At 43.7% G+C, this 12,366-nt stretch overlaps 3 protein-coding genes across 3 annotated transcripts; 1 reads left to right on the forward strand and 2 right to left on the reverse strand.

Moving 5' to 3' along the window:
* Nucleotides 1–1,679: 1,679 nt before the first annotated feature.
* Nucleotides 1,680–3,850, reverse strand: PVX_083470 (glycerol kinase, putative; the record flags this gene model as incomplete). Its single annotated transcript, XM_001614243.1, has 1 exon — nt 1,680–3,850. Exon 1 carries the CDS (start codon nt 3,183–3,185, stop codon nt 1,680–1,682), a length of 1,506 nt encoding a protein of 501 aa, XP_001614293.1. The 5' UTR covers nt 3,186–3,850.
* Nucleotides 3,851–4,837: 987 nt separating this feature from the next.
* Nucleotides 4,838–7,251, reverse strand: PVX_083465 (60S ribosomal protein L17, putative). The gene is made up of 3 exons (XM_001614242.1): nt 6,697–7,251; nt 6,071–6,339; nt 4,838–5,436 (listed from the first exon to the last, which is right to left on the reverse strand). Exons 1-3 carry the CDS (start codon nt 6,734–6,736, stop codon nt 5,146–5,148), a joined length of 600 nt encoding a protein of 199 aa, XP_001614292.1. The 5' UTR covers nt 6,737–7,251; the 3' UTR covers nt 4,838–5,145.
* Nucleotides 7,252–10,593: 3,342 nt separating this feature from the next.
* PVX_083460 (hypothetical protein, conserved) lies at nt 10,594–12,003 on the forward strand (the record flags this gene model as incomplete). The annotated part of the gene is made up of 1 exon (XM_001614241.1): nt 10,594–12,003. The coding sequence occupies one exon, from the start codon at nt 10,594–10,596 to the stop codon at nt 12,001–12,003; it is 1,410 nt and encodes a 469-aa protein (XP_001614291.1).
* Nucleotides 12,004–12,366: the final 363 nt, after the last annotated feature.

Below are 12,366 nucleotides of genomic sequence, written 5' to 3' on the forward strand. Positions count from 1 at the left end.
TACCGCCAAATCTGCAGATATCCCGTTGTTGCCCGTCGAAAAGTTGTAGAACAAATCACACTGCCAAAAATGAACAAAATGGGCTGAAAAATGGGAATAATACTATTAGAAAAATTCACTAATGAATGTGCAAAAGGGGAAAAAAAAAAAAGTAAAAAGGTGAGCGGCAAAAAAATTACTAGCAAAATGCGAAGCAAAATTCGCAGAAATTTGTGAACCGCAACGCTTAACGCGTGAAAAACGAATTGCATCGCTTTGGGTTGGTGGCTATTTTTCCCCCTCTTCCTTTCTACACAGTTTTTTTCACGTTTATCCAACACAAAAAAATCGGGCGTAAATTGGTGTGTACATTATATACGTATATGATGTACTACGCCGGATGGGGGAGGCTAAATTCCTCGCTCGAATTTGGTAAATAGTTCCCACGTAAGGCGCACACAACTGCGTATAGACGTGTACAAGTGCGCATTAATGTACACGTTTGCTCATATCCGGAGGGTCTTTACCATTTGAAAGTTTCCAAACGGTTTCGCCGCTTTCTACTAAAAAACACCGCATCCGTTTTAACCACTTCCAACAATTATTTTTCCGTTCAGAAGGGGAAGACGGAAAATTCCCTTAAAACAGTTTACATGAACAGGAACATTAACACATTTTGATAAAAGTCTTTACACGATTGCTTTTTTCCACTTTGTGCTTCCGCATCAGAGAATTTTTCTTAACCTAACCGCACTTCCAACATTACAGCAGGATGAAAAATTACGTTTTATTATTTTTTTTCGAGGGAAGAGTAAAATTTCTCCGCGTTGATGTCCTTTCACCGTTCCGCATTAACGCTAGTGCCTCGCTGCGCGTGTGATAGTGAGAAATGTTGGCTAAATGTTTACACACTGCTTTTTAGCAAAATTAAAAATCAGCTGAATAGGTGAGCAACTGAACAGGTGAGCGGCAGAACTAACCACGCCGCGCTTCCCAGCGCATCCTCCATGAGGAGCACTCTTACGGGCGCTGGTAAACGGCCGAACTATTCAGCTTTGATGGGAAGAAATAATGACCGCTTCCCTCTTCTCTAACGCGTACACCAAATGGTGAAATAACATTTTGTAAAATTTTCCCCTTGGCGATCAAAAAATTAAGGGAAAGCTCGTATGCAGGCGAAGAAGCATGCTGCAGGGTAGAACGCGCATTTATGCGAGAATGCCCTCTTGGGGGCAAACCCAGTGTTCCCAATTTGGCTATTCTCAACTTAATTATTTATTTATTTTTTTTTTTAAATCGGATCGTTCGCTCCGCAGCTCATCGAAACGGGTCCACAATTAAAGTGATAAATAAGGAAATAAAAAAAAAAAAAAAAAATTTTATTATATTTAGCCCCGCCAGTAGCCTAACGCTGCTTAGATGCTTCTTCCCTTTTCGATTATACGCGGCGAACTGCGCAAAGGTATGTGCAGGGTGCGTACACACGTGTGCAGTGCATGCGTTTATTTTATTTAAATGTCGTGCCTGCGCAAGGGACGAACGCGAAAAGGAAGCTGGGGGGTGTGCACAAAACGGGCACGAGGGGGAGTGAGCGGCAACGGGTCGCTACACGGCGGACACGCGCTACACGGCAAAGAGGCGCTACTCTACGAACAGCCTCTACCCTACGAACAGCCGCTACGCTGCGAACAACCGCTCCCCTACATCTGCAGGAGCGAGCGCTCGACGGCCTTGCCCCACTCGGAAATTCTCCTCTTTCTACTTTTTGCATCCATTTTAGAGTTAAACGTGGAGTCGCTACTCCGTATTAAGCTTTTAACGGAGTCCAAATCTTCCCAAATTTTGACCCCCAAGCCAGCGAGCACGGCAGCCCCCAGGGCAGTAACTTCAGAATATTTTGAGACTTCGATTTTTGTGTTTATAAGATCCGAGTTGAACTGCATGAAAGCCTTATTTTTGGTCATCCCCCCATCGCACCGTAAAACATGGAGCATTTCTATGCCCATATCTGAGATGAGGGAGCAAACAATTTCGTTCAGCTGGAAAACGATGCCCTCCAGGAGGGACCGAACGATGTGTTTCCTTTCCGTATTGAATGTCATGCCAGTTATACATGCCCTGGCATCTGACCTCCACCTGGGGGCATACAAACCACTGAAGGCTGGAACAAACACAACCCCTCCTGTATCTTCGCAGTTCTCCATAATATAGCTAGCTTCACTAGGATGAGAAATTAAATTGTTCTTCAACAGCCATGAAACACCTGAACCAGCTGTACCTATAGAACCCTCCAACGCATATTTCGCCTGATCATTTTCATTAAATTTGTAACACACGGTTGTAATTAAACCACAAGAAGAGTACACCACTTTGTACCCTGTATTGATAAGTAAAAAAACGCCAGTGCCATAGGTACACTTGGCTTCTCCTTCATCAAAAATAGCTTGTCCAATGCATGCACTTTGCTGGTCCCCAATGCACCCAGTGATTGGCACCCCCGCATAGTCAGGCACTTGCTCAGACATCACCTCTCCAAAATTGAAACAGTTGCATTTAATTTCTGGAAGAACAGACATATTTGTAATGCCAAACATTTTGCACAGCTCCTCATCCCACTCTAACGTGTTAATATTCATCAAAAGGGTCCTAGAGGCATTCGTCACATCTGTGTAGCTGTTCCCATTTGTTAGGTTATAAATCAGCCAAGTGTTAACATTACCGATGATGGCGGACCCTTCCTCCACCTTCTTCCTAATTTCTTGATTGTTCTGAATTAGCCACAAAATTTTAAACCCACTAAAATAGGTGTTAAAATACGTTCCTGTTTTTTTCTGAAAATAATCGTTGTTATATTTCTTTGAAAACTGAGCGACGATGTCTTCCACTCGGGTGTCCAGCCACACAATGGCATTATACAAAGGCTTGCCAGTTAGCTTATCCCATATGATGACCGTCTCTCTCTGGTTTGTAATTCCTATACATTTGATTTCCACCTCTTTGTTCTTTTCCTTAAGAGCCTTCATGCCATCATTCATCAGGGTATACAGGTTGTTAATTATCTCCACTGGGTCATGTTCGTACCACCCCGGCTTGAAACACTTCTGCTCGTGGTTCAGGCTGTTCGTGTGCAGCACGTTCAGCTCTTCATCGAAAAAAATCAGCTTCGTCGACTGGGTGCTTTGGTCTATGCTCAGGATCACCTTCATCTTTTGCCAGGTGGGGGGCAGCTCCGTGTGCAGCGGTGAAAAGGGGGCACAAAAAAAGCAGAAAAGGGGAAGAAAAGGGGAAGAAAAAAGGGAAGAAAAAAAATTTCTCAACTTTCCACCGCAAACATTGCGCCCGCCCGTTTTAGGGACAAACTACCTCAATAGGCGACGTCGCAAAGAAGGGAAGAACAAATGTGTGTTAAGGGGCGCCGCGGCCACGGGCTACATAAGCATCTATACGTATGTACGTATCCCCGTGCGTGCCAGCCCTGCATGCAATCTTTTAACCCCCCAGGAGCCAACTCTTCCCAACACGTGCGAGCAGTTATCTTCACAAAAATCCCTTACGGTGTTTGTTGTGAGAATTAGGAACAATTTCACAAATTTTGACACTCTTTTTTTTTCTATTTTTTTTTTCCTATATCGTAAAAGTATTTAGCCGACTGGATGCTCCTCGCAAATATGTTAGCATGTGCGCGCCGTGTTCCCGTAGAAAAAAAATTTCCAGAAAAAAGGTGTACATATTCACGCGCGCGGAAGCACGAGCGGGTGTACGGACGGACGGATGTACGAACAGACGTACGCATGGAGGTACTTTTTTTTTTTTTTTTTTAAAAGATCACTTTCAAGCGGTACACTATCTGGAGATGACGTAGAGATGCAACAAAAAGCATTTTGGCAAATCTCAAAAAAAAAAGTACACACTTTTGTGAAGTGGAAAAAATTATCCTCTAATTCGCACGGTAAAAAAAAATAAAAATATATAAAGTAAAAAACAAGTTGTAAAGTTGTAGTACCATGTAGACGTGGGGAAAAAAAAAAAAAAGTTCCTATTAAGTTTACTCATCCGAGGGGAATCTAATTTGACGTCGTAAAAAGGTTGAGCTTTGGAAAGTGCCCATCCTGGAATTTGACCCTTTGGGGTTCCACCCCCAAAAAAAAAAATAAAAAGCACTTGTATATATTATATACATACATGTACATGCACATGCGCGTGTGTATGCATTTTTATGGCCCCCATACCGTTATAGAGCGCCCCCAATTCGCCCTTAAGCAACTCCCGCTTTGCATTTCTACAGGGGGTCTTCCGTTGTGGTGTGCTCCCCATCGGTGAGATGTCCTCCCCATCGGTGAGATGTCCTCCCCATCGGTGAGATGTCCTCCCCATCGGTGAGATGTCCTCCCCATCAATGTGATGCCCTCCTTTTTTTTTCACCCCCCCGAAGACAACCCTTTGTTCTAAAAAATGCCTCAGTTGGATGAAAACTTCGTGCCAACCACCCCCAACAGCTCAACGTGGCTAAACGTCCATTTTGGCCACCCCTTTAAAAAGCCCGTCTCAAAGCCATACGGCTTGTCTTCCTACTCGAGTGCTCAGCTTTTGCGCCGATGATGTCTCTACGTGGAGGGAAACACAGCTGAGAATTAAATTCATACGGATTGAACATGATTCGAACCCATTTTTGCATCCCTCTCAATTTACCTCATCATTTTGTGTCCAATTATGGGCCCATTTCATATCATGCCATGCGCATCACTTCTCTCGAAAGGTAAATCCTCAAGAGAGAGAGCCGCCCCAAAAAAGGGAGCTTTCAAAAGGCAGGTTTTTTCTCCACCCCCTTGCGCAACTTTCATGCGCGGGAATTAAAAATAACACCTTTTTTTTATTTTTATTTTTATACAGTTGTGCATTTAGTTTGTTCCGTTCGACCATGCATATCATGCACGGGGTACACGCACGAACGTGCATATGCGTATGCATATACATGGGTGATGGCCACTTTGCTGCTTTACCGCTCTACCGCTTCCTCCTTTTAAACGCCTTTCGCAGACAGCTCCATTTCGCGCTAACGGTCAGCATTTGACGCAGCAACATTTCGTAAAAAAAAAAAAAAAAAAAGGGGAAAAATAAAATTCAGGTTAAAGTTAAAATATGCAAACGTGCATGCAATTTGTAAAACTAATTTGCGGCCTTCTTCTTATTCTTTGCAAAGTTCTGTTTCGAAATGTTTAATTTAATCAATTTTTTTAAGGTAATTTTGAAGGGCAGTTCCTTCTGCTTTTCCGCGTTCGTCAGGAGGGACTTCTTCGCTGGCTTGGAAATCTCCTTTGCGATTACTTGGATGTGGCATGGGGAAGACATGAAGGGGTTGATTCGGCCGTGCGCCTTAAACGTTCTTCTTCGTCCTGCGCGCGCTCTGTTGACCATCACGTGGATTAGCCTCAGCTTGCTCACTTCCAGGTTTCTCGCCTTGTGCGCACAAAAAGGGGGGGAAAGCGAACATGAAAAAATAGTAAAAAAAATACGCATAAGAGGGGAAAAAAAAAAAAAATCTATTATATGCACTCGTCCATCCTCCGCCCTCCCATGCCTCCAAATGTGGCGGCCGCAGAACATTTCTTCCCCGCGGTCCCACACATAAACGCACATACATCCACTCAACCAATCAGGTATTAATTTTTTCACGTGCGCGGCAAATAGCACAGTGGAATGTGTCGAACTTGTAGATGTACACATTTCAACACTGATGGGGCACACACACAACCTCCTCCCCGTCGGTATGCACAAAGGTCCACTTTCCATTTTAATTTTTTTTTTTTTTTTTTCAGCCAAATGCCTCAAATAATCATTCTTTAAAAATAAAGAAATCGATTCATTACGAATTAGTAAGTACATAAAACATGTACTTAAAAACGGTAATAAATCCTCTTTACTTTTTCATACTCGTCATCGTATCATCATTAAAAAAAAAAAAATTAAATTGTAAAGCGGCCGGCGGGGGGGAGACAACGAAGGGGAAGACAAAGGACACGTCAGCACTGTAACGATATGATCTGCCAAACGACCATTCGCGCTACTCACACAGAGCGGTGTCAGTCATTACCTCTGCATTGGCCTGCACGTTATCCAACACGTTTAACAGAAACTTGCAAGATTTCGCGGGCCATCTTCCCTGCGTGTGGTTAAACTCCTTGGCTTGGTTGGTCCTTCCAACACCTCCGTTGTACCTACGGAACGGCACACACCTCTTCTTCTCGATGACGTCATTCAGGTACTTTTTCGCGTCTAACAATTTCATTCTCCTTATAGCCCTCGCCGTTTCGTACGTGTTTTTGAAGTGGACCCTTAAATCCATGCCAGCCCCTTTGGCGCCTAAAAAAAAAAAAAAGGGGGGAACCCCAAAAAGCATTCCAGGGAAAAAAATGACGAAAGCGGTTTTACGTGGTGACGGGTCATGCGCGCCGTTCTGCTCATGGGCTGTATGCCTTTATGAAAGCACAACTGCCATCAGGCGATCAGGCCATCATGCCAACAGGTCCAACGGGTGCAACAGGTCAACGCGCCCAGGCCGCTCCCCTGTGGAGTGTTCTTTTCTCTCCCCCGTGTTGTAAAACTTCCACCAAATCATCTCATCCTTTGAGCGCAAATTCGGGATGACGAACAATCTGGTGATTTTCACTTTTCTTTTGTTTGTTTTTTTTTTTTTTTTTTTTCTTTCCTCTTGCTTACATTTCCCATAGTCCCTCAACTTTTTCGCGTACTTCACCATTTCCAAAAAAACTGTAAACGCAACACGAAAAGAAGTTAAAAAGTACTATACAGGGATGATATGCAAAAATAGCTATGCATACAAATGTACGTTCTTTTTTATATGCTGTTTATTCCGGCCTGCGGAAAAGGCAACTACGTAAATCAAGCTTTCTTCACATTTAAAATTCGAAAAAAAAAATTGCTGGTTGTTCATAAAGCGTTTCAGATAAACTGAGATTTTTTTTTTAAACAGAGAAGCATAAAAATAAGCAACAAAACACCACCTTTATTCTTTATTTTTTTTTTTTTTTTTCGTGTATGCGTTCGCCCAGGCACGATTTACGCGCACTTCACCCCTGGGTATTTATATGCGGGCACAGGAAAAGTTATATGCTTATAAAAAATGGCCACCATATAACGTAATAAAAAGAACGCAAAGTTGGATTGCCATTTTTATGCGTATCGAAAAGTTTGCGAAATGTTTTACGCCGCTTCAAATGCATATATATATTATATTTTTATGCGTGCATACTTGCGTAGTAAATGCGAATGGGGGAAAATGTTTGCCCTTAATTTGTGAAAGGGGGGGTCGCCGCCCTTCCTCTTGCTGCTTTTGCTACTCTTGCTACTTATTTTGGTGCGCACTACATTTCGCATCATATTACATTATATCACATTATACATATATACCTTCAGTGGGAAAAAAAAAAATGTATTATCGTTGTTACTGCTGTGCACTTGGCAGAATCTTTACGATGCGCCGCACTAGCCAACTCATGCGAGCCGTTTTTGCCCCCGCATCCACGACCCGCAACGGGGGAGAGCAAAGGGTTGGCCGCCTTGGGAGTTTCCCCCATTGGGAGTTCCCCCATAAAATTTTTACCTCATAAAATTCATCGCTGTATTTTCCCAAAAAATTTACCTCACTTCATGCGTTAAGCGAAGACGTATCTTCACTTTAGTAATCACCATTTCGACCAAATGAGCAATATGAACGTATGTGTTGCCTCCCCATTTTGCGCTTTCTCAAAGGTTATGTTCATATAAGTGGTATTCCCCCGCGGTATTGCGCGATCATGCGAATTTCCTTTCTGCCGCCATACTCTCAACACGCACAGGAAGGAACATTTAAAAAGGCACGCGAATTTTTAAAGGCAAAAAAAAAAAAAAAAAAATTTACAAAAAGTTTAATAAATTACAGATGGGTTAACGAGCCAACCGCGTCAGGCAACACCGGTCCCTCTAAATGGATACCTTTTTCCGAAATCGCATATGAGCAACCATTTTATGTTATTAAAAGATCAGTTGGTGCGACTGCTTTCATTTCACGGGGGTGAATATTCTCACGCACTAGGGGTAAACACCCACGATGCACATAGCGCTTGCCCCCAACATGCATAAGCAATACTTGTTTATGCATGCTTATCAAAATTAGTAGAACCACGTTTTTGCAAAAGGAGAGCTAAGGGAGGCGCACACACTGTTGTGGGTAACACCTTATAATGGGGCGAATTATGGGAACATGTCAGACCGCACATAATGCGCGAATTTTTTTTTTTTTTAAAAAACATTTAATTGAATATATCTCCCCCCAACCGCTTACGCCGCCTTCGTCAATGGCGATATGAACAGCTTCGACAGTAGCGCCTTAACGAAAGAAGGGAAACACTAGCAGGTCGGTAGTCCTTTTCTTTACGAGCACACGCGGAAGTGTTGTTCATGCAAAAATAGGTGCTGGAACGGGGAGTATAAAAAAAACGCTTAAGGGGGAACACCATATATCTGTGTGTGCGAGTTAGTCTCATATACACTCACATGACGAGTTTTTCGCGAATGATTATTTAATTAAGCAAAGGGTGCAGGAAGGAACGCTTTCCGGTGCCCATCGTATAAGGCCTACCAATAGCTATTCTGCTGCTCGTATTTTCCTTTTTCTTCAAATCGGCTAAGCTGTTTTTTGATGCCGAAAAAGGCGCACGGGGAAAACGCATCTGCGCACATTTACATTTTACACCGTAAAAAAATCCCCCTGGTACACTTGACCTGCGTAAGAACATATGCACGCACAATGTGCTCACCTGCACAACATAATATACGGCGACGCGCATTCCGAAATGAAGAAGCTGCCTCGTAACATGAACACAAAATTGGGTATATAAAAATGTAATAGTTGCACACCGCGGGGTGTACGGCCAACATCGTTTTAAAGCCAACATCTTTTTGGTTTAACCCTGCCAAAGGTGCCTCTCTCGTTGAAAAAAAGGCACGAGCTGTGCAGCAAAGGTTGTGCTGGAACGGAGAGCGCAGCGGAGTGCATTCCGTCAAATGAAAAAATTAACCGGGGGAAGAAGTGCCGCATTGCACCGTCAGCAAGGGCGCAAAGGGGGAATCCAAAAGGAAGAAAAAAATGCTATGCCCCTTCCACTTAAACATTTTGCAAAAAGAAATACACCTGCATATACATTCGAAGGAACATGTCCGAGTAACTGCACCAAGGCAAAAGGCACAAATAATTTTTCCTGTTCTGCATGCAAGGGGCTAAAATGGCAAAGGGGCTGAACGTAGTGTTGTAAAGCCGTTCATTCTGTTTCGCCCCTTTTTAGCGGACTTGCCTGCGTCGCACCGAAAGGACAGGTAGGCACCTTCACATAAACGCAAGTGCATGCGTAGCTAGGCGCATAAATATGCATCCTTTACGTGTGATTATTTAACACATGCATTTGCTAGGTTCCACTTGCTGCCTCACAGAGTTGGATTTGTTCTCATTCCTTTTCTTTTCTATGTTTTTTTACGCTTTTCTATGCTTTTCTATGATTTTCTTTGCTTTTCTTTGCTTCGTTTTTTTCGCGCCCTCCGCACCCTCAACCGAACAGCTGGCCGCAAATCGCTGAAATGACTCCTCAATTTTGCTTCAACAGACGGGGCGCAGAAATGTACCGGCAAAAGAATTCAGAATTTTCTGTTCCCCCGCGTTTACCTTTTTTTTTCTGAACAAAAAAAAAAAAAAAAAAAAAAAATATGACTGTTCATAATTTTTTTGCCATTTTGTTGCTTCGATGTGCTATTTTTTTTTTTCTTTTTTTTTCTTTTTTTTTCTTTTTTTTGTTCTTTCCCCCCTGAGCGCGTTCGATCAAAAAGGTTAATTCGTTAATTCAATTTTTTCCTACCACGTCACCGCACCCCAACGGCCGCTGCAAAGAAATATACGCCCGCCGCGGTTAGTTCGTACCACACGTATGTTTGCATGTACACACAAGTACGTCCCACCTTTTGCGCGTTTATTATCCCCGCGGGGCCCCCTTGAAAGGCAGCCAAAATTGCGCAAAAGAAAAGTACAAGGGCGACGGGATGGCTAGCTGGTCAAAAGCAAACGCCATCCCCAACGCTGTGCGTACAAAGTGAAAGGGCGCCTGCACAGTGGGCCTCTGCCAATGTAACTTTTTGCTTTAATGCTTTGTACGCTTAAACACGCGTTTTTCTTAATTTATAAACATGATTTGCCTTCGCCCCTGATGGCATTTTGCGCTTCACCGAGTTATGCGTCAGCGGAGCAGCGGTAAGCACGTTTGAGAGGAAAGCGCGCAGGGAAAAAAAAAAAAAAAAAGAAGGATAAGAAGAGTAAGAAAAGGAAGAAGCATAGGAAGAGTAAGAAAAGGAAGAAGCATAGGAAGAGTAAGAAAAGGAAGAAGCATAGGAAGAGTAAGAAGCATAGTAAAAATAGGATAAGTAAAAAGCGCAAAAGCGGGAAGATAGAAGCGGCGCACAAACGGCGGAGCGCGGCAGGCACGAATCGCAACGCAGCGAGCGCAAACGCGAAGCAACGACGCACAGCGCACAACCGAACCGAACAGGCGCACACCCACGAACTGAAAAAATATGAGCGAGCAGTGCATTCTAATACCGGGAGAATTTGGCGTGTTCGTGCAGGTCTTCCTCGGGTGTGTGTCCCTAGGCATATTAATAACCAAGTACCTCTTCGAGAAGCCAAGAAGAACATTCATCAATTTTTTGAAGGACGTAATTGTAATCATATGTGGATCAGTAACGCTACACACAACAAACATGTGTGGGTGCATACTCATTTTTAGGTACCACCTGCTGTCCTACCTGTACAATATTGAAATGGACGAGTGCTCCATTTATTTTATTCAAATCATAATTGATGCCACATTGGGTATATACGTAGAATATAAATTATTTGCATTATTTAAGCTTCTAAAATTTAGAAAGGAGTACCTGCACAACAACTCTATATCGTCCATATACAAGCCGATTGATGCTCTCTCTCACTATTCCTCCTTCGTCAACTTCGCCAACAGTAATGAGGAACAGAAAGGGAATGACGACAAAGGTGGGGGCATTGCGAGAAGAACAGAAGAAGGCCACCCTGATACGTCCACCCCATCAAATGTGAACAGTGGACCTCCGCAAAAGGAAAATCCCGGTGCGTCCAACTCGAATGAAGCCACGGGTGAGTTGCCCCCAAATGAGGCTCCACAAAATGGGTCAAACAATTTGCAAAGGGCCAAAGATAGTAAGCCGGGCACCACGGAGAATGCCCTCCTCAATGGGGCCCCCTGCAAAAGTGTGGGAAAGAACCTCACGCCCAGCGGAGGCGCGGCAACTGGGGAAGTGAGGGGGCCGAGCGAAACGAAGGAAATGCGCCCCATGAACGAAACGAACCAAACGAGCACACACCCGGAGGAAGCGAACCAGCGCAAACAGCAGGGAGGACATATCAGCCCAGACAATGCAAACGACACAGGGGGAGGACAAAACGCCTATGAAGAGTGCCGCCAATACAACAAGTATAAAAAATACAACAACAACAATAACAACAATAACAACAAGTACAACTGCGAAGAGTACAAAAATGAGTTAAAATTACTGACGGACGAACCCCCCAATGAGGAAGTCTGCATTCAGCTGAACGAAAATGGCGATCACGATAAGGAGAACGCAGCTACGTATGATAATAAAAATTCCGAAATTTACAAAAAAATTGAAGAAAATTACATGGACATGGATTTGCTTCAAAATATTCTCATCTGGGTGTCTGTAGTCCTTACCGCTAAGCTTCTATCCTTTTTGATTTTTTTCCTCCTCTCTCCCATCTTTAACATGTTCGCCATGGGAACCATCGCCTACATCACGGACATGAGGCACAGGCTCCTCGTGGTGATGATCGTCGTCCCCTTCTTCTTCAACTTCATCATGTACTCCTACATGGACAGCATCGTCAAGACGAAGCACACGTGCAGGAGCGCGGGCAGCGATAAGATTTAGCCGCAGCGATAAGATTTAGCCGCAGCGGTGAGATTTAGCGTCATCGCTTGGTTAGCCCCTTCATTTGTGCCACCCTCTTAGCGCACCACCACCTCCCCCCCAGTGTTGCTCTAACCTACAACACGCCTCCGTCGACGTAAATTCCTCCCCTCTTATCAGCCCCTCGCGCTGGCTCTCTGTTACCATATGCAGACACATCCACATGCCCCCCATCATCCTTACCTCCCACTCATCACTTTTTTTTTTTTTGTTTTAACCTATGCTTTGTTTTTGTGCCCCTAACGTACCTTTTGAATGCAGACCAAAACGCAAGTTTTAAAATCCATAACTTTGATTTTATCCTTATTTTATCCCTATTTTATC

This window comes from Plasmodium vivax, chromosome 12 (genome assembly GCF_000002415.2).
Source record: "Plasmodium vivax chromosome 12, whole genome shotgun sequence".
NCBI lineage: Eukaryota > Apicomplexa > Aconoidasida > Haemosporida > Plasmodiidae > Plasmodium > Plasmodium vivax.